This window comes from Rhea pennata, unplaced genomic scaffold (genome assembly GCF_028389875.1).
Source record: "Rhea pennata isolate bPtePen1 unplaced genomic scaffold, bPtePen1.pri scaffold_32, whole genome shotgun sequence".
Classification (NCBI taxonomy): domain Eukaryota; kingdom Metazoa; phylum Chordata; class Aves; order Rheiformes; family Rheidae; genus Rhea; species Rhea pennata.
In genome coordinates, this window is record NW_026907679.1 from 697,820 (window position 1) to 718,294 (window position 20,475).

Here is a 20,475-nt window from a genome sequence, read left to right on the forward strand (position 1 = left end):
AGCGCGTGGGCCAGGGGCCCCTGCTGCAGGCTGTGTGGTGTGGGAGAAGGCACGCTGCCGGGAGCAGTGGCCAATGCGAGAGTGGTGGTTTCTCTTGGGTGGTCCAGGCTTGTTGTCACAAGCCAGGTCAGGGCACGATGTAATGCGCACGCTCTCTGAGGTGGGAGCGTGAAGCTGGCGGCCATGTAGGCACCTGCTGATTCCTCTGTGCCTGTTTGTGCCTCTTTGAGGTTTCACTGCTCTGACAGAGAAGTTTAGCCAGAGCGTCAGCCTCGAGCGGGGTGCGGACAAGCTAACGCAAACGCTCAATGACTACATGGGCGACATTGTGGAGGGTAAGTGCCGTTCTGCAGGACTGTCTGGGACGGTGCCATGAGGCTGCTCTTTGGGAGAGCAGAGAGGTGCGCTAGGCAGCCTCCTTCCGCGTGCTGGGGGTTTCTGTGGGCGCTGAGGGCCACCGAGAGCAGCTGGGCTCTTGTGCTGGGGGACACTGGTGCTGAGAAATGGGTGTGTTATCTTCACTAGCTCCTTTGGGCAGTGCCCAGTACCGTAGGCACCAGTGCTGTGGTGCCTGTGAGCAGTGTAGAGGCGGGGCTGGAGCTGTGCTTTCCTGAATGGTGCCCCACCAGGCACCACTGCCCTTGTGCTGCTCGGGCAGCAGAGTGGCTGCTTCTGTGGCTTGCTTGAAGAAGGTGCAGAGGCAACTCTTCTCTTGCTTTCTTTCGCCTGCAGAGCTGCTGGGCTTTGGAGGAGACATCTTGAAGTTTGCAGGTATGTATTTCTAAATGAAACTTCTCTCTGTCTGCTGCCACTGCAGAGGCATGCTAGGGGAGAGGACAGAGTGAGCTGTGAGCTGGCAAAGCCCAGAGGGGAGGCCCTGTTGGCACGCAGGTGCTCCTGGGGAGCTGCCACCGCGGTGCCCAAGTGGGAAGCTGCAGTGAGACAGGGCTGGTGTGGAGGTGTTGGGGAGGCAGCCTGGGAGCTTGGGGGTTGAGGCAGCATGGTAGGAAGGAGGGGATGAGAGAGGCCTCTCATCTCTGCCCTGAGTGGGATCGGCTGCGGGCGTGCCTGTGTTCCTGTAGCCACACTGTGCACCTTCATCCTCTGTGGGCATGGCTGCTGTTGTAGCTGGCCTGGGGGAGGGGAAGGCATCCCTGTGCCAGAGAGCTGTAGTTGAGGAGGAGGCCTTCCGACGAGTGCATCTTCCTCAGCACGCCTGCCGGTTCCTGCTGTCCGTGCAGGGGGGTGCAGCTCAGGGAGCGTCAGGTCTCACGAGAGCCTTCCCCCGTTCCCCTGCTTTCTGCAGGGGATGCTGTACTGGTGCTGTGGAGAGTGAGGGAAACACAGCTGAGAGACACCATCAGCCTGGTGCTGCAGTGCTGCTGGCAAATCCAGGAGAAGTACAGCGTCCGTGACACAGACGTGGGTCTGAAGCTCCGACTGAAGATAGGTATGGGGTGTGCTGGACTAGCTGTGCCGTGTGTGGCTCCATGGCCCTGTGCAGTGCCGCAGGGTGCTTTTCCGCCTGGGGGAGAGGTGGTGATCCCTCGTGGGGCCAGGGAAACCTTCTGCCTGGAAGGCTGTTGTGTGCTCTCAGGCAGCCACTTACAAGCTGCCTGCACGCACCCTGAGCAGATGGCCAGCAAAGGTGCTGGTGTGCTGGGCCTCTGGGGTGCTGTGGCTGTGAAGACTTTGTCAGTGTCAGCTTCATGTGCCACTTTCTAGGCACCCGTTTCAGGCCCCTCTGTTGGCAGGCCCCACTTTGTACCCCCTCCCCATCGACACTCCAGCTGGACTCCGTAATGAAGGACGGGTGCCTCCAGCTGAAGCAGCTGAGAGGAGGAGCCTGTCTCCAGGGTTGAGCTTGAAACGGAGCCTGTAGAGAGTTGCTGCTGCGGGAGGCTGCGGAGGTGCAAGTGCTCTGAGCCTCAGTCGTGCTTGTCTCTCCCCAGGGATCTCTGCAGGGCACATGTCGCTGCTGACTGTGGGAGACCGCAAGGAGCAGCACTTCCTGATCCTTGGCAAGGCTGTGGGTGAAGTCTGGCAGGCACAAAACCTTGCAAGTGCAAGTGATGTTATCCTGTCAGCCAGCTGCTGGGAGCTCTGTAACCAGAGCCAGGTGAAGAGCAAGAGAGTAAAAGGCCAAGGAGCTGTGAAGGTGGGTGAGATGGCCTCTAGAGCTGTTTGGGGCACCTGGAGCTGGTGGTGAGGGAGGAAGGTGTGCGAAGGCTGAGGAGATGGGCGTTGTGGGGGTTGTAGCTGTAAAGCGGAGGTGGAGAGCTGTAGCTGTTGCCCTTCCAGCAGAGGGTTAGCTGTGGATTGTGCTTGCTGGGTTTGCGGTGGGGTCAGGAGGGAGTGTCAGGGTTTGGCCCTGCTGGGGTCGTGGCGGTGTTCTGTAGACTTCGGGGGTGCATGGCTGATGGCTGCACAGCTCGTGTGCTGCTGATGCCAGTGTTTGTCCCGGTGCAAATCCAGCAAGGTGGCTTTGCTACACGGGGATCTCCTCCTCTTCTCTGGGAAGCGAGGGCGGGATGGAGGGAGGATAGGACGCGTGCCCTGGGACTCCTGGGGAGGCCGATGGCAGTGCTTCTGCTGCGTGTGCCTCCAGGTTACAGGCGTGCAGCGGATGTCTGTGTCGGAGCGCGAAGACCTTTTCTCCAAGTTCACACGAGCCCAGCTGAACTGCCGTTCTCCGGAAATGCCAGGTGAGTGCCCTGGCTTTGCCTTGTTCTGTGCCTGCCCAGAAAGATGGGGACTGGCTTGCGGAGGGGCTGCTGGGGCCTGGCCTCTGCCCTCTCCCCCTTGCAGTTAGTTAGTGGTTGTGCTTGGGGCGCAGCTGCGCTGCAGCAGAGGCACTGGCTGCTTCCTGCTGCTTCCAGGGGACTGCTGTGGCTGAGCACCTGCAAGAGGAACACACGGGCAAAGGGCGGAGGATCTTGCTCCCCGAGTTGCAGTGCCAGCCCCTGCTTTGTGAGGCCCCCGTAGCCAGGCTCGTAGCGCCCTGCTGCCAGTGACCGCGTGTGTTTTCCTTGCGTAGGTGTCCTGAGGCCTGCGGTTACCTTGGCCCCTCATCGTGCTCAGGGGAAGGTGCTGAGGAAGTACATCCCAGCCAGTGTCCTGCGCAAGGTATGGCCACGAGTGCTGGGAGGTGCCTTTTGGGGGAGAGGGAGGGGAGAAGGAGATGTGTGTTGCAGAGCGGCAGTTCTCCAGGCAGCAGGTAAGGCAAAGAAAATGCCCCCGTATGCAAAAACCTGGGAAAGGAGTGCTGCAGGGGCCAGAAACCTGCCAACTGTGTGCTCCTGCAGAGAGCGCCGGGGGTGAGGGCGGGGTGGATTGCCCTCTGCATTTTCCACTGGTGTTGTTCTGGCCATGGCCCCGGGGTAAGAGAGCGATTCCTCCAGAGCGGTGACAGCGTTGCTGAGGGTGGCCCCTTGTGTCCATCCATGCCCAGTGCCGCATTGCACCGTTGCGTATCTGCCTTGCGCAGGCTGACACCTGCTTTGCACTGCGAGGAGGCTTTCTGCATTCCTCTGAGAGCGCCCGCTGCTGCCGCTCTGTGCGCTCTGCCTTGGTATCTGCTGCAGGCAGGAAGCGCACAGGGCGAGCTGGCTGGTGGAGGTGGCCCACTGCTGTCTTCCAGATTGACGACAGACAGCCCCTGGTGAGCCTGTCCGAGCTGCGGCCGGTCACCTGCCTCTTTGTGAAGCTGCAGTTTGCTGCCAAGGTCAACCTAACGCAAATCTGCAAGGCTATCCAGGACAGCAGCGTGCTGATTTCGGAGATCCTCCGTCCTCACAAGGGCGAAATCAACAAAATCTCCATGTTTGATAAGGTGAGTGTGGAGGAGCAGTGCCCCCGCGCACGAGGACGAGGGTGGTGGTGGAGAGGAGGGAAGCGGCTCTGTCTCTCGCGCGGTGGGGAGAGGAGAAGCAGCTCTGCCTCGGCGTTGGGAGCGGTACCCTGTGTCCTGGGGCTGCCCTGAAGCTCTGCTGCCGTCGGCGGAGGCTGGAGTCTCAGGGCGGGAAGGGTTTGGTGCAGGCGTTGCGGCAAGGTGTGCTGCCTCTGTCCTCGGCAGGGCTGCACGCTGCTGTGTGTGTTTGGCCTCCCTGGAGGAAAGCTGCCCTGCGAGAGCGTTTGCGCCTTGGAAAGCGCGATTAAAATCTCCACCGCCTGCTCCGGGAGGCTGGGGAAAATCGAGTGAGTGGGGAGGCATGCTGCCTGGGACGGCCTGGGGCGGGGGGTGCGGAGGGGTGCCAGAGCGCCTGGCTGCTCTGCACACGCAGCCCGCTCAAGCTGGCATGTCCGCTGCCGGGCTCTGCCAGTCCCCGAGGCCTGTGCTGCCGGGGCAGACGGCAGAGCGCGGGGACGTGGGGAAGGGGCGGCGGTGGGCAGGCAGGACTGCGCACGGGCGCTGCTGATCCCTGCTGCTCTGCCTGCGCCTCAGGGCAGTGTCCGTGGGGGTCACCAGCGGGACGGCGTTCTGCGGAGTTGTCGGCCACCGCGTCAGGCACGAGTACACAGGTACGAGGTGTCCGTCTGCGGAGCGGGTGCCCGGGCCGCGTCTCTGACGGGAAGAGGCAGAGTGTCGGGGAAGAAGCTGTGGGCCCTGGGCGCCGGGCCAGGACGAGGGCTTGGCCTGCGGCAGCACGTCGGGACTGGCGGAGGCGGGGCGGGTCCTGCCGTACGACGGGGGACGGGCTGTGAGCCTCCTTGTTGCTCTCGCTCGTGCTCAGCAGGGTTTTGTGCTGGCCTGTGCTGCAGGGGATGCAGCCGGCAGCCTGGAAGGGTGGTGCGGGTTGCTCTCCTGAGGACGTCAACGCGTGCTCTCTCTCTGTGGCAGTCATGGGCCAGAAGGTGAACCTGGCTGCCCGGCTGATGGAGCACTACCCGGGGCTGGTGTCCTGCGATGCGGCGACCTACGCAGCATCCCGGCTGCCCCGGTCCTACTTCAAGGAGCTGCCGAAGGCCCAGATGAAGGGGGTTGGCGATCCTGGCACTGTCTATCAGTACCTGGGGATGTCGCAGAAGCTGTGAGTGTGCTCTTTGAGCAGGCTGCCTGGGGGCGTGGAGGCACACAGGGTGCAGCCTTGGGGAAAAAGAGGAGCTGTGCAGAAAGAGGCCAAGCTGCTGCCCTCCCCAGGCCTCCCACCACTGTGGCTGAGAAGAGGGAAAGCCATAGCACGGCCGTGCTTTTTGCCTGTTCACCTTGGTGCCTGTTGCTGTTGAGAGAGTGGGAGTGATGGCGTAGGGGTGGAGAGGGCTCTCGGGAGTCCGTAGGCCCAGAGGGGCCTGTCAGCCCCTGCCCAGAGGGCCTGCAACTCTGCTTTCTGCCCTGTGCTTGCTTGCTGGCATGCAAGTGCAATGCAGTGGCAATTGTGACCCACCCAGGGGGTATTATCTCGGCTGCTTCTGAGCAGGAAGCTCTTGGAAAGCACTTTGGTCCGTGCTGGTCCCCTGGGAAAATGTGGGTGGCCGGGCCTGTCTTCTTGCTCGCTTGCTGGTGAAACTGGAGCTGTTCCTCTGGGCCAGGCTTGTAGGTTCTCTTTGGATGATGTTTTGGCCTCTGTTGCTTGCACGTTGATAGCGTGTGCTGTGCCAGTGTGGGCAGAAGCCCTTGGACTTCCATGTGCTGGAAGTTTTCCCTGTGCTTGTTTGGTGTTTGCACTCTCTGCTGAATGAGCGTGAACTTTGGTGGTGGGAGCGTGGGCAGGCTGCCATTATGCTCAAAAGAGGAGCGGGTAGGCAAGAGTGTGTCCTCAGCTGCACGCATGACTCTCTGTCCTCCAGCTTCTGCCTCCTTCACTGACTTTTGTTTTTCTCTCCCCCTGCTAGCATATTTGGCCTGGATCTTATGGAGGAGAGGTCAGAGTACGGCCCCTTGCTCGGTAGGTGAATGCCTTGCTCTTGTGTATGCCCATTTCTTGCCCTTGGGTACCTGCTAGTACCAGCCTGGGAATGGAGATGCTTTTGCAAGGGATGGTGTTGCCTGCAGTGGCCATCAGGTTTAGGCTCATAGCTCGTTCGTAAGGTTGGAGTTGGGCCAGAAGTGGAGGTGGGAATCAGAGTGAGACGCCTAGTGCTTCCTGCCTTCCTGCACCATTAGCGTGTCAGGAGCTTTCAAGAAAGCAGTTGCTCCCAGGCTCCAGCAGGAAGGTGGGGCTGTGAGTGCCCTAAGGCAGGCCTAGCTGCAGAATTGTAGCTCTTAGGGTGGGAAGGAGCCCTGGGTGCGGGCAGGCTCGCAGGTGCGGTGGAGGGAAGGTGCAGTGGCAGCAAGAGGGGAGGCTGCCCAAGGTTGTTGGCTTTTGAGCTCGCTGCAGCAGCTTGCTTTTTGTCTGCCTTCACAGGTCGCGAGGAGGAGATTGCCCTCTTTGAAAGTGCCTTGAAAGCCTACAGGACTTGTCACGAAAGCAGCATCCTAGCATTTGAGGGTGTGCTTGGCTCTGGAAAGAGCCATTTACTCACTGAGCTGGCATTTTTAGGCCAGGCTGCTGGCCACAGGTGAGTGTTTTGGAGCGCTACGTGTGGGACACTTCCCTTGCCCATCCACTGATGTTCGTGGCATCCTTGAGCCCCTCTGCTAGTGCTGCTGGCCGTTGGCCTGCAGCATCCCTGAAAAGCCTCCTGGAGCCGCTGGTATGGAGCAGCTGTACGCTCTCCTACTAGGTCTCGAGGGAGCTGAAAGTGGCTTGTGGAGCCAGGGCTGTTGCTCTTGCAAACTTAGGCCAGGCAGCAAGGTCTGGCAAGAGCCCAAGCTGCGTGCTTTTCATGCACCTGGAGAGTAAGGAGAAGAAAGATGCTGGGGGAGGCGGGAGTGGTGTGGTGGAGCTGCCAGAGAAAGGCTGCTTGCCCTTGGGCTTTATCCCCAAAGGCCCCTGGGGTGGCCAAGGCTTTCCGTAGTATAGGAGGCAGATGGCAAAGCTGTGGCATTCAAACACAAAGGCCCAACTTGCTCAGTCCTTGCTTCTTCAGCTGGCAAGTTGCTGTGCAGGGGGAGGTGCTGAGAGCTGTGGAGACACCGGGTGTGGTGGTGGCTCTCCCAGGGGCTTGGCAGCAATTGCCCCTCTGTGGCTTTTCCTTGTAAGACGCGGGAAAACCTTGGCCCTCTGTGAAGCACTTGGAGGTGTGCGGAAGAAGAGTCCGTCTGGGGCTGTATGTCCAGAGCTCCCTTGCAGACAGCCCTGGATGACGTGCCTCTTCTCTGACAGTTTTGCCTTGGAAGTCTGCAGCTCTTTGCGTTGCTCTCTGAATCTCGGTCCCTTTTGCTTTTGCGTGGCAGGGTGGTGGCCGTGGAACTGACAGAGCTAAACCTGAAGCAGGTCTACTCTGCCCTCCGTATGGTGCTGGCCATGGCCCTGGGCCTGCAGGCATGTCAATCGTGCAGTGCCAGACAGCTTGTGCTGCAGGCAAAGCTCCAAGGGCTGATGGCAGAGAGCAGCTACTGCCTCCTCAACGACATCTTCCTCGTTAAGGTGAGAGCGAAGCCCTCTCTGGCCCTGGCAAAGGGCTGCTTGTGAGCTTTAGTAGTTTGGAGGCTCTGGTGGGGAGTCGCTTGGCTGCCTGGAGGGAAGAGCAGGGGCATATAGCGCAGGCTTCTGTTCCTGAGCGCGGTGGGCAAAAGGCACTGAAGAGCAGCTTGGAGATGGGGCTGATGACCTGTGTTGTCTCCTTGCAGCTGTGTTGGGGAGAGGGCTGATGGTGAGGCCAGGAGAGGCATTTTGCTGGGTTGGTGTTGTGTGGTGGGTAGGTGTGCTGCAAGCCCTGGAAGGCTGTTTCTCTATGACTGTGCTTTTCTGGGCAGTTTCCCCTCTCGACGGCAGTTTCCCAGATGAGTGGCACTCAAAGGCAAATGGAGCTGGAGTTGGTTTTGAAGAAAGTGCTCCAGAAGGTGAGCTCTTCTCTCCCTTGGGGGTCAGAGAAAGACACCAATGCCACAGGCGGAGGCTTCAGGAGGAGAGTGGTGGGAGCTGGCGGGAGGACGATGTACCTGAGTCCTTACCCTTCATAGCCCAAGCACCCCTGCCCATAGCCCCGATACCTTTCCTCCCATAAAGTTGGTGGGAACGTGCTTGGGAGGAGCAACAAGGTTCTTTCTTCTGTCCTACTTTGCACCAGAGGCCTTAAAGTCTCAGAGAAAGTGCAAGCCAGTAAGATTCTGAATGCCTAAGTAGCTGGGGAGAGGAAAGAGGCTTCAGAGCATTCTCTCCGTCTCTCTCTCTCCCTCTCTGTCTGGAGAGGGAGAGAAAGAGGCCAAAGTTGCTGCTATGGAGGCTACTTGAGAACCCATCAGAATCCCCGCAGAGCAAGCTGTTTGTTTCAGACTGTTGAAGAAGATGGCGTTGTATTTGTCATCGACAACGCCCACTGCATCGACTCTCCCTCCTGGAGTCTTATGTGGAGCGTGCTCAGGGATGTCTCAATCTTCATGGTGATGAGCTTCACTGCCAGTCACTGCAGAAGACAGAGGCTTTGCCAAGCTGCCGTAGACATCCTGAAGCTGCCAAAAACCAGTTGTGTTCGTCTGGGAGAGCTGAAGCCTTCCGCTGTAGTGCAGAAAGCCTGCCAGGCGCTTGGAGTTGTCAGCCTGCCCCAGGATCTAGAGACGTAAGTCACAGGCAGGGCCTGTGAGCTCTTGCTGAGGGCTTGAAGCTGTGCAGAGAGCCAAAGGGAATGAAGCCCTAGAAAAGGCAGTGCAGAGCTTCTAGAAGGGCCAGTGCCTCTAGCCAGTGGGACATACTGACAGTCGTGAGCTGCGAGTGGGCAGCTGCCTAGGCACAGAGCACAGGAGGTGTCCAGCCTCCTGTGTTGCACCGGAAGGCAGGAAGGAAGTGGTCCTGCACGCTGGCATGGCTCAGGGGTGGCAAAGGCATTAGTCTGCGTGGTGAGGCTTTGAGGGGTGATTCACTGGGGCAAAGGTTCTCACTGGTGCCGGAAAGCATCTAGGCTGTTGGGGACACGAAGGACAAGGCTTGCTTGGGGCTCTATCTGCACTGCTTTTCCCGAGGATTCCAGCAAAGGCTGTATCTTCCGGGTGACTCAGGCCCCAAAGCCCGTGGGAGTCGTGGCCCTTTCAGAAGTGAGGTGGATCTGTGGTGAAGACGTTGGTTTCTGTGCTCTGCCCAAGTGGCTCAGCACCCACCTGACCTGCCTTTGCCTGTGTCAGTGAGTGCTGGATGTGCTCCTTTGCAGGTTGCTGACGCAAAGAAGCTACGGCATCCCCTATTACTGTGAGGAACTGTTGCGCTACCTTCTTGGCCATGACATGCTCTTGTTCCACCCACTGGGGAAGGATGAGAAACGAGAGGACAAGTGGGAGAGCCTCTTCAGTAAGCACCTTTGCGGTCGATTGCCTAGTTGCTGTGGTGCATTTTCCCCAGCGCATTCTTGCCCGAGGCTTCCCCTGTGAACTTGGCACTGTCAGCTCTTGCAGCCATAGAGATCGTGGTGTGGATCAGGTGTGGGTTTGTACAGGCCTTGCTGCTGGGACAGCCCAAGCCGAGGCAGGGGAGTTCTGGTGTCTTTGAGAGGACAAGTAAGGGTGCCATGGCAGCCAATTTCAAAGGAGGAGCAGAGCTGCTGCCTGCACTCAGATGAGTGCTGGTATTGTCGTGAACTCATAGGAACACAGGTGCTTCTTCTGGGCCAGTGTGGTGAGTCCTGTGGCTGGAATGTTCCTTGTGCACAGCCACAGGGCTGGATTGAGTCCGTCAGTGACACATGGTGCCAGGTGCTGTAAGGCCTGCTAGGGGTGAATGCTGAAGGGTTGAGGTTGGAGGGAGCTGAGGGATGTTGGGTGGGAGGCATTTAGAGGACCAGACAGAGGGCCTGAAGAGTTGAGTGTGTTAGCGAAAACACTTGAGGGCAAGGGAAGGCAAATGGATGCCTGGAGTCCACAATGCCTGGTCTGCTGCTTCAAGGAGAGCTCCTGCTGGGGTCAGGCTCTTCTCTATATGGGTATACGGCATTGGTGCACTTTATGTTCCTGCCGCACACCGTGTTTGTTGGTTAGAAGAAACTTCTTCATCAGCAGGTGGTCTGAGGACTCTGGCTTTTGTGAGCCCCTGCCGTCCTTCTCCTCTGCCTGATAGGCCAAAGCGTAGTTTGAAGCCTGCCTGAAGGGGTGGGAAAGAGCAATTACTGTCCCTGAGCACAGCTGCTTACGAAGCTCCGTGTGCGGGGCGAGGGCAGGCAGGCGCAGAGCAGCCTGACCGCAGGCTGGCTTTGGGCACGCTCTGGCTAAAGAGAGCGAGAGATTAAACACAAGACCCCGGCTAGGCACAAAGCGGGGCATGCTGCTTCTGCCTCTAGCATGCCCCACGCGGGTGGATTTTCATGGGGACGTTGGAGGTGCTGCTGTGTGACCTGTGGAAAATCCCTTCTCTGGCCCTTTGAGTCGCTGCCCAAATTCTTGGGATGCCCTGGACAACTCTACTCTCTAGCCGATGTAGGCGTGTTATTTAAGAGGCATTGGAATGTGCATGTATTTCCCTGGGCAAAAGGCAAAGAAGGTCACTTGCAAAGAAGTCTGACATCAAACCCAGCAGAGGCGAGGCACAGGCCTTGGGAACTTGAATGCCAAAGTGTGAAAGCCCCCAAAGGTGCTACTAAGTGAAGGCGGCAGTGGTAACACGACCTAGGGATGAATGCCAACCAGCTTGCCACGGCTCTGGCAGCAGCCCTGAGTGACCCCCGATTTTGCATTTGCACTGGCAAGGTGCCTGCCTCTGGGATGACAGCAACACTGCTGCCTTCTGTCTTGAGGCGTTGCCTCCCCAGTCAGGAGGTCTGGAGCCTTTGACTTGGGAGTGTTTGGGGAAACTGCCTGGCAACAGCTAATGTTAGGGAAGGGCTATGAAACAAAGGTATGCAAGGGAAGTGCTTTGCTCGTCTTAGCGAGCATGTTTGGTGCAGGCCAAGTGCATCAGGCCACCTGAGGCAGGCCTTGTTCCAGCTGAGGTGGATTTTGTAGTGTTTGCAAGCAGGAAGTCATGACATGAATTGTCTCCCTTTGCTAATCGCTTTCCCCTGCTCCCTTGTGCCGCTCAGCTTCTGTGACGGAGGCTTCAACCACCGCAGCAGCACGGAGCTCCAGCGCGGGGAAGGACTGCAGGGTGTGCACCATGAGGCCGGATGTGACCCTGCAGAACACTGTACTTCCCCCTACGTTGAAAGGTGAGGGGCTGAGCCGCGCTGCGGCAGCTGGCAGCAGTGCTGGGTGCCTATGCCAGGGCATGAGCTGGAGAGTGTGGACCTCGGTGTGCTGCAGAGTTGAGCCTCTCCCCTCTGGGACTAAGCTGGGCAGGTTGCTTTGGTGCCATGGGATTGTCCGCAGAGAAACATGCATGTTGTCTGCTCTGAGTGGGATGGGGTGGGCAGGGGGCGGAGAAAGGAAGGTATTGGGAGCAGACTGTTCTCAGCAAGAGAAAATGCATTTCCAGGGGATATTTGTCATGGCTCCGATTGAGCTTTGAACTAGGCTTTGCACCTCATTGTTCTGTTTGTAATTTCTTCTGCTTGTGGGGGCCTCAAGGCACTGAAGCCCAACAAAGCCATCTTGCGAATCTCTCTGCCTGTTGTTTTCTGGGCTGGCCCAGAAATCGCCCCATTTCTAGGGGGTGCTGGATGGGAAGCTGTGAATGAGCATGGCTGCCCTCGAGCCGAGCCCTGGCCGAATGCGGGTGGCAGAAATGTCCCCCATGCCCAAGTGTTCTTCTTGAAGGAGCTGCTTTGTCCAAGAAGGGGAAAGTCTTGTGTGACCAAGGGAAATGCGGGGTTGTGGGGAGCTCTGAGCTGGCCTCAGCGGTGCAGGAAAAGCTCTCTGTCTGTGTGCCCTGTGGACATAAATAGAGCGCAGAGCTGGCAAGCTGCATCCCCGGACATATGCATGTGCTGGATGCTGCCCTGCCCATCCATAGTGGGGGAGCGTTCGTCTGAGCATCTCTGCTTTCCCGCATCCTTGCTTCCTGGGGGTCAAGCAGGAGCAGAGGCATCTTGAAGACACGTGCCTTGGGTTGCAGTTGTCCAAGGGGCTGGGTCCCTAGGGAAGAATCTACCCTCTCGAGTGTTGCAGCTAATGCAGGCTGTGATGGTGGGGAGGGGCAAGGGAGAGACGTGTGGCTTGCTTTTGGCAGGGATTGCGCTGGCTGAGCTGGACAGCATGAAGCCCTCGGAGCAGATGGTTCTGAAGTATGCAGCCATCCTAGGGCCGCTGTTCAGCACGGAGCTGCTGTTCCACATCCTTCCCGGGTGGAGCAGGGCCAAGCTGAACAAGGCGCTGAATGCCCTGGTGAGATGCAACATCCTCAAGTGGCTGAATGCTGCCAAGGGGGCAGAAGAGAGCAGTGTTCCCACCGAGGGGTCAGGCACCTCTCTGGAGGAGGAGAGCGGTAAGAGGTGGTAAGGGGAGCCTGGGAGCACTGCAGGCTGCTGCTGCCGCTGTCTGTGTCCCCGGTGGGGCTCCCCAGAGAATGCCCCCTGCCCGGAGGAGGTGTGTAATGCTCGTGGCACCCCGGGGAGTTAGGGATGGGTTGTTAAAAGCTCTGACGAGTCCATTTCCGAGGAGCCTGTGCTTTGTGCTTTGTGCTGGAGGGCAATATTGCAGTGAGGTGTTGCGAGTCCCTCTGCTGTCCTGCCTGCAAGCGCGGCTCATAGCCCATGTAGGAGAGGGAGTACGAAAGCCCGGACCTGCTGACCCAGCCTCCCGCTGTGTGCAGATGAGGGATTTAGTGTGCGTTGATCTTTATTGTCCCCTAGCGCCGGGGGAGCGTGGGAGGCTGGGAGTGTCTTGCAGAGTGGGCAGAAAGAGCTGGCTGTGTCTTGCTTCTGTGGCTGGCAGCATCCCCAGCTGCCGCCTGGGGCGCAGCTGCACAGCCTGTTGGCAGGGAGAGCAGGCCAGCAGCCCGTTGCGCTGGCCGTGCTAGTGTGAGGAAGGCAAGGTGGGCCCTTTTGCTGTCTGGCCCGGAGGCTCTGAGTGCAGGAGCGCTGGTTTCCTGCCAAGGGCCCACGCCAAGGCCTGTCTTTCATGGTGCAGCTATGGCTTGCCTGAGCTGTGGCTCCAGCTCCGGCCCCAGCTCTGGCTGATGGGAAGCCCCATTGCCTTTCAGATGCCCAGAAGTCATCCATGGAGGAGAGGAAGAGGAGGGCGAGGCTGGAGTCTGGCGTGCTGGCCTTTTGCGCCCCACTGCTGCAGGAGGCTGCGTACGAGCTGTGGCCAAAGGGACAGAGGGTGGCCCTGCACCACAAGTGTGCGGCCTTCCTGGAGAGGCACGCGCACAAGTGCCAGTGCTGCGGGGGAGGCGACTTTGTTGCCTTCCACCGCTTGGCCCTCGGCAGCACGCAGGAGGCCGAGAGCGGAGAAGAGCATGGCAGCGACTGCTCCTGGCGCAACTGGGAGGCCTCCCTGGCGACCAGCGAGGAGATGAAGTTGGACGAGCTCCCCGCCTCTACGGGTATGCCGTGTGCCCTGCTCTGGAGCCTGGGTCCTGCCCACTCCTACCGCACACTTGTTTCACGCAAGCGTGGGGATGCTTCCAGTGCAAGGCGGATAATGTTGTAGGACTAGTTCATTTCTCCACTGAGCACAGCTCCACAATGAGAGCGATGATGTGTCCACAGCGTAGCGCCTTTCTCCCCTTGCGTGTCCACCTGCATTTTCCCAGAATTACGGGAGGGCAGCCCATCCCCCGGCAGAGGTGCACGCATGGCTCAGCAGGCTGAGGTGTATTAGCTAGTGTGTCTAGTATACTTGGTGAAGCTAGGTTAAATCTGGAGTTGAGCCCCACAGTGAAGGCAGATGTCAGGGAAGGAGCTGGAGAGGGAGCTGCCGCCAGGGCCTTTGGCTCTGCTCTTCCTCCCTTGGTGCTACAGAATGGCAAGAAGCAGCTCTACGGCATGTGCAGTGAGGAGGTGTTTAATGGCATGCTTTCTTTGCAGATGCTTCAAGTGGTGTACTGAAAGAGAAGAGCTGCTTGGAGGAGATTTTTCGGTGAGGAGCCAAGGTTTTGAAGATGATTTTGGGGGGCAGTGGGGTGAGGGTGTGCAGAGGAGATAAGCGGAGTTCCCCGCTTGGGCTGCCCGTTGTGAGTCTAGCATTGGCGAGATCAGGCCTGTGAGAGGCAGCTGGGTTGAGATGGCCATGGGGATGCGTATCTTTGGGGAAGCCGGTGGGATCCCAGTGCTGATGGTGGTTTGGAGTGGAGCAGCCCTGGCTTTCTAGCTGTTAGAGAGCAGTGTTGCAAGCTGTGCAGGGGCAAAGCAGCCCCTGGAGGCAGGGTGGCTTGTGGAAGGGGACAGAAATGCCAGCTGGTCTCTCTGCCTGCCTAAAAGAGCAGTGCTCCTCCAGAGCCGGGGCAGCAAAGGCGCCAACAGGACCAGTGCTCCTGCTGCTTTGTTACAACTGTGGCCAACGGAATGGCTTGCCATTGCTGAAAAGGGGAGCTGTTGCTTCTCATGCCGGTTCTGCCCTGCCTGAGGCCCCAGGGCTCCTCAGAGTGCCCAGCATTTACTGGTCAATGTGCCCACAGTGTCAGGGAACAAATCTTGCCAAAGTGTGCTGTGTGAGTGAGTTGTCCTGGCTTTGCTTGCCATGCAGGGAGAGCCAAAGGTCTTGAGGGAGGAGAGAAGGCGAGAGCGGAAGGGAGGAAAGAGCACAGGGGGAAGTCATAGCAATGATGGGGGGCTGCAGCCCACTCTGGAGTCAGTGGCGTCAGTTGTAAGCTGTGAGGGCCCAGGGAACTCTGGGTGCAGGTAACTGTTGTGTGGGGTAGAAAGAAGGACTGAGCGAGCTCCCTCAGCACGCCTGGGAAGGCTGTGCAACCCACAGCTCCCGTGCGGTGCCTTCGTGTGTGTGGCCTCGTGCTGTGCTAGAACCTGTCTTTAACGTACGCTGAAGGAGCGGTGATGGTGACGCTGGTGTGTGCTTTGGTGTCTTCTTTCTCCGTGATCTTGTCTCCAGAGCGGCAAAGCGGTTTCTGGCTAAGACCGAATGGATGCCCAAGGTGCCCAGCAAGACCCACTGGACGCAGGGTATGGAGTGTTCCTGCAGCTGCAAGGCCATTGTGGACTTGGTGCTTGTGCCCTTGGCTCAGCACTACATGGCAGTGGGCAATGAAGCCAGAGCCTTTTATTATCTGCTGGAGGGTGCGGCTGCCTACTTGCACGTCTCCGACAACTACCTGGTGAGTTGCCGTGCTTGCCAGAGCCCACTGCCCATGGAGTCCTCTCAAGTGCCTTGCCCTGGGCAAGCCCATTTCCCCACTGCAATAGGGCCTGCCTGGGGGCCTGCCTTTGTGGGGACTCAGGGATGAATTGGTGGGAGGGAGACCCAGCATTTGCCTCCTGTTTGCCTCTCCTGTGGCAAGGGAGACAGGGCCGTGAAGCAGCCCCTTGGTGCAAGGTGCACCTCCCAGGAGGTGGTGCAAAGGAGTGCTTGTGTGCGTGGTGTGAGAGGCAGCGTGACTGTGCTTGGGTGGGCATCACCAGGGGCAGATGCAGGTGAGGCACCTGGGAGTGCTGGGGCTGGGGACAGGCTTGGCAGCGATGCTCAGCTGCTCTCTGTGTGCTTGTTCAAAGGCCTTCCGGAACCTGCAGAAAGCAGAAGTGCTGAGGACCTTGGTGGCTAAGAAGGGAAACGCGCTTGCTTGCTTTGAAGAAGCCACTTTGCTGAGCCTCAAAGGAGAGGTAAGGTGACAGGGTGGTTTTGGTGGGCTCCCCCGGTGGGTGGAGTTGAATGCTTTCCTGTGGGGTAGGGTGGGGTGGGGCAGGCTCTCCCTGGCCCACCTAACTGTGGCTGCTCTCAGCCTGCTTTCCTGGGGCCCCTTTGCCTCCTGGCCAAAACCAGCTGAGGTCCTGGCCTTGATTCCGACAGAGACATGCTATTGGTTATGTGCTGAATCGGAGCCTTCTGGGAGCCTTCCCAGTATCCCTGTTCTTAGCGTTCCCAGTAGCTGGGAGGCTCAGGATTCCCAGCTGTGCCTGGGGCTGCTTGATGCACTGGGGATGAGCTTTTGTGCCAAACGGGACTGCCTTGAAAGCCCTTTTGCTGTGCAGGTCTGCTACCGTATGGGACAAACGGAGCTGGCGAAGACAACGATCAGGAAGGCATTGAGCCTGCTGAAGAGGAAATTCCCCATGACCTCCACTGGTGCTGCCTTGCAGCTTGTGCTGGAAAAGTCAGAGCATGCCTCTCACAAGAAGAACAGAGACTCCTCCGTTCCTCAGGAGGCAGGGTAGGAAGCAGAAGGGAAAGCAAAGGCTCTTCTAGGCAGAGGGAAAGCTGCTGAGGGAGCTGGAGGCTAATGGGTGGAGCAGCTGTGGGTTGTATTGGGCAGCTACTGGGGTGTTGGCATGGGAGATGGTGTTGGTGAGAGCAGGGAGGTGTTAGTGGGGAGCAGAGTGTGGGGAGGGGAAGGGAGTGTGCTGGCAGGAGCAGGAGGTGGGCCTGTCGGCGTAAGCGCAGGTGAGCTGTGAGAGGGAGGAAGCTCAGAGGCTGTAGCCAGGCGCAGGCCTCCCGTGCAAGGCCCCTTTTCCTCCCGGTGGCCAGCTTTGCTTGGCCTGCCTACACTGTAGTGCCAAGCACCATCTTTAGCAGTCATATTTCCTGGGTGGTGCTCCTTGGTTCTGCCGCTTGTATCGCTGCGGCCGTGCCTGTGTCAGCTGCCCTTCTGCAAGGAGGTGCAGCCGTCTCCTCCATCCCCCTGCTTCCCCCGCCCCATGGGACTGGGCACAGTGCGCCTAGTGGCTGTGGCCCAGCAGTTTCCCTTGTGTGGCAGGAGGCAGAGGCTCCCCTGGCTGTTCCGGCAAAGCCACTGCCTGTCCTTACTGCGGCAGCTCTTCAGCCTGGAGAGCGCCGCCGGCAGTCGGAGGCTCTCCCGCCTGGCAGCACTCATGAAGGTGAACACGGCCGAGGAGTCCGAGGATGCGAGTCACGTGAGTGCCTTCTCTCTGCAGCAGCAGACCCGCCCTGACACGGCTCCTTTTCCCTGGCCTGGCAAGAGTACCAGCAGGGCCTGCCCCCGGCAAGAAGAGCCCAAAGATGTGCGTGTGCCTGCCCTTTTCCGGATGAACTTCCAGAGGGTGTGGGTTGCTGCTGCTTTTGGTAGTCCCTCACGTTGGATTTGTGTCCTAATTGTGAGCATGGAGGTGGTTCTGGCTGTAAGGCAGCACCACTGTGTGTATTCTGTAGTTTCCTCGTAGCTCTTGATAATGCTGGTGTGCAAGGCCGGGGGCCCCTGTCTTGGCACGGCTGCAGTTAGCAGTTGCAGGAGGAAGAAGAGTTGGTCGTATGGGTGCGCGCTGTGAGAGTGGAAGAGAGAAGGTGGCAGCTGGGTTGTGGCCTGTCCCCTCCAGGCCAGGGAATTTCCCTGGAGAGACAGAGTCGTGTGCATTGTCGTGTTTGGACCCTTCTAGGTCCTCTTGTCCTACCTGGAATATGCGCTGTGCTGCCAGAACCTGGGCTGCCGGGAAGAGTGGCTGCAATACGGGCGGGCGGCCGTGCAGCTTAGCGCTGAGGTGCAGCTCTTTGGAGGAGGGGTATTAAACACAGCCAGCTTTGCCCAGGCCCTGTCCCATCTGACCCTCAGCCTGGGAAATCTGCCTCTGTCCGTCGACGTAGGTAGGTACTGCCCCCGCCGCCTGCAAGAAGGCATCTCTGCCGAGAGAGCCGGTGCAAGTCTGCTTGTCCTCTTCCCAGGCTATCGTGCTGAGAGGCTCTGCATGGAGCTGCAGAAGCCTGACCTGGGCTACATGGTTCTCAGGACCCTCTTCACGGCACTCTTTCTGCAGATGAGGTAATCCCGGTGCTGGAGAGAGTCGGGGTTGCGCAGTGTCAGGGGTCAGGGACCTTTGGGTGAGAACAGGCCTGCTGGAGAAAGTGGGACGGAGTTGGGAGGAAGAGCAAAGAAGGGAAAACGAGGGAGAGAGAGGTGCTGGGAAGGGGAGTGGGAAGTGTCTGGAGGTGCTGCCTGGGCTCCCAGCCCATGGAGAGGCTCCCTGGAGGCTCGTTGTGTTCCTCCCCAGGTACCCGGAATGTGAGGCAGTGCTGTGCAGGCTAGAGGAGCAGGTGTCTGGAGCAGATGAGATCGTTGGGCAGGCATGCTTCTTCTGCTGCTGCTTAGACCTCTTGCTTGATGCTGGTAAGTGCTCAGTGAGGAGGGCCCCTGAGAGCCTGTTTGCTGGGCAGGCAAGGCTGCACCCCTGGAGCTGTGGGCCAGAGCTGGGGACTTTGTGCAAGGTGTAAACAGGCAGAGCCCTCCCAGCACAAGCAGAAGTGCACTGTCAGTACAAGACTTCTAGAGACTAGAGTAGACAATACAAGAGTTCTGCCAGGTTTCCCTGTCCTCTGGAAACACGGAAACAGTTCCGCTGGCCAAAGCAGTTTTTCTTCTGGTAGAACAATGACCCCAGAGCCCCCAGCAATCCTTATATTTCCTCCACAGAGCTTTCCGCTGTGCGCATTTCTCTCTTCGCCTGCATCCTCGTCATTTTTTTCCCCTTTTGCGTTTCTAACATGGGAGCCAAGAGTAATTTGACAGTGCTTTTAGTTATGCTCTTTCCTAGCTGTGTTTTGAGATTGCCCCTTCTGAAAGCTCTTCTCCGCCTCACTGTGCTCTGGCTCCCCAGGAAGCAGGGCTAGCAGCGCTGGCATGTGCCTGAGCAGGAGGCACCTAAGAGCCTGTGCTCTGGGGTCGCTGTCCTTGCTGCTCAGTGGCAGCGTGCCTTTGTGCAGTGCTAGAAAGCTGCAGATTTTTCAAGGGCAAGACGTGGTGTCAGGGGAGTTGGGAGTTCTCTTGTTTCCTTCCTGATGTTCTCTGCCCTTGCGTTCAAGGGCAGTTCTGTGCACTTGAACAGCCCTGAGCAGCTAGGGTAGAAGTGCAGCCCTTGCCTGCTTCCTGTGAGGTTTGTTGCTCTGTGAGTGCTTTGCCTGCCAAGAACTTTGCCAGCTGCGCTGGAGCTTTCTGCTGCTCTGAATGCCTGAGGCACGGTGAGGCCAGGGAGGGAGGTGCTGCTTCGCTGCTTCTCTGAGAGACATTTGTATTGCAGGGTGGCAGTATAAGTCCTTTGAAGAGTGCAGGAGATTCGTGGAGCAGAACGAAGCCAACTGCCTTCTCCAGGCGCAGAGCAGCATCCTGCTTGGACTGTATTCGTCCCTGGCTCTTTGGTAAGTTGGAGACTTGCTTTGAGTGGGGAGAGGCCCAGGCAGTGGTTGTGGCCGGGAAAGGGGGAGCTCTGCGTTCATCACATGCCCCCATCCCATGTCCACCAAGGCGGCTGCTTCTGGAGCACGGTGGTGAAAGGGGCCGGGGGGCCACGCAGGATGAACAAGCTGGCAAGGAGGCCCAGGTTGTGCTGCTGTGGAGCCCTGCCAGGGAAGGATGCCTTGGCGGCATTCAGCCACAGCCTTCCTTTTCCCCTTGAATGTTGGGGGGGGGACTGGTGTGGCTCTCTCTCAGCGCAGGAAAGCGATGCAGGCTGAATGGTGCCTAAGTGCAAGAGCTTGGCTCGGAGAGGGCACGAGGGCCTGGAGCAATGCTGTGTTTGTGGGAGAAGGCAGCCATTGTCCCAGTCTCCTGCCTAGCATGGCTTGTGTCTCCTGGGTGCCTGCAAGGGACTGGGTTCCAGTCCTTGCAGTTTCCCTGTGGTCTCGCTCATCACTGCGGGGGAGTGCTGAGTGCCGCTGGCTCACAAACAGACACGCATGCGCACACGTTTATAAGCAGGTCAAGCAAACTGGAGGGAAGGGGAGCGGAGAGGACCCTCTTGGGAGGGACAGCAGTAGATTCCTGCTCAGCTGTGATGTAGCAGGGAGACGAGAACACCAAGTTCACGCGGAGAGAAGGAATTGAGCTACTGCTGCCTGATTACAATACAGTGCTCTCAGGGATGCTTATCAGGAGCAGCTACAACATGCTGCGGTTCAGCCCCCCAGCCCCCCAGTACGCCCCCAGTAGCTTCCTTGTCCTAGAGGGTGCATTGCCTCTGGAAGCCAGGTTGGGGCTGGAGCCTATGGCCTAGGAGACCTCTTGGTTACTTGCTCATCTCTACAAAATGTGCCTGAGTGTGTGTTTGTCTGTGTTTCCTTTTTTCCTCTGGACAATGTAGGTTTGCAAGGCTTGGGCAGTGGGACAACTTCCAGAAGCCCTTTGAAAAGGCCAAGAGGCTGCTGAAGAGCACTGGCGCCTGCCTTGTGGCCAGCCAAGCGTGCAGCCGGCTCCTGGAGTGCCATAGCCTGGTGCTGAAAAAAAACATGGAGCAGGGCTTGTGGAGGGCCCGTGAGAGCTGCCGCAGGGCTCTAAGGGTAAGGGATGTGGAGGAAGGGGAGGGGCATGCTGCAAGGGCCCTCTGGGGAAAGCTGTGTTGCTAGCAGCAGTGGGTTGACCTGTGCAGGTAGAAGCAGCCACGACAGGATGGAGTCAGGGTAGTGCCAGAGGGTAGTGGCTTAGGGATCAACATGGCTAAAGACTCCTGTAACAGAGGTGTCAG

At 58.7% G+C, this 20,475-nt stretch overlaps 1 protein-coding gene across 1 annotated transcript in view; it reads left to right on the forward strand.

Moving 5' to 3' along the window:
- The window catches only part of LOC134154503 (adenylate cyclase type 10-like), a 49,698-nt gene that overhangs the window by 18,373 nt on the left and 10,850 nt on the right, over positions 1-20,475 (forward strand). Inside the window, exons 15-44 of the mRNA XM_062601176.1 lie at positions 231-335; positions 733-771; positions 1,307-1,450; positions 1,953-2,158; positions 2,609-2,705; positions 3,038-3,126; positions 3,641-3,832; positions 4,076-4,197; positions 4,445-4,521; positions 4,841-5,030; positions 5,833-5,885; positions 6,345-6,498; positions 7,277-7,469; positions 7,799-7,885; positions 8,318-8,601; positions 9,187-9,323; positions 9,419-9,529; positions 11,044-11,169; positions 12,129-12,383; positions 13,101-13,445; positions 13,930-13,981; positions 14,951-15,173; positions 15,568-15,675; positions 16,045-16,223; positions 16,767-16,923; positions 17,404-17,608; positions 17,687-17,783; positions 18,013-18,128; positions 19,036-19,153; positions 20,095-20,290. Of these exons, the coding sequence (XP_062457160.1) occupies positions 231-335; positions 733-771; positions 1,307-1,450; positions 1,953-2,158; positions 2,609-2,705; positions 3,038-3,126; positions 3,641-3,832; positions 4,076-4,197; positions 4,445-4,521; positions 4,841-5,030; positions 5,833-5,885; positions 6,345-6,498; positions 7,277-7,469; positions 7,799-7,885; positions 8,318-8,601; positions 9,187-9,323; positions 9,419-9,529; positions 11,044-11,169; positions 12,129-12,383; positions 13,101-13,445; positions 13,930-13,981; positions 14,951-15,173; positions 15,568-15,675; positions 16,045-16,223; positions 16,767-16,923; positions 17,404-17,608; positions 17,687-17,783; positions 18,013-18,128; positions 19,036-19,153; positions 20,095-20,290 (4,457 nt within the window). The remainder of the gene's footprint in view (positions 1-230; positions 336-732; positions 772-1,306; positions 1,451-1,952; positions 2,159-2,608; positions 2,706-3,037; positions 3,127-3,640; positions 3,833-4,075; positions 4,198-4,444; positions 4,522-4,840; positions 5,031-5,832; positions 5,886-6,344; positions 6,499-7,276; positions 7,470-7,798; positions 7,886-8,317; positions 8,602-9,186; positions 9,324-9,418; positions 9,530-11,043; positions 11,170-12,128; positions 12,384-13,100; positions 13,446-13,929; positions 13,982-14,950; positions 15,174-15,567; positions 15,676-16,044; positions 16,224-16,766; positions 16,924-17,403; positions 17,609-17,686; positions 17,784-18,012; positions 18,129-19,035; positions 19,154-20,094; positions 20,291-20,475) is intronic.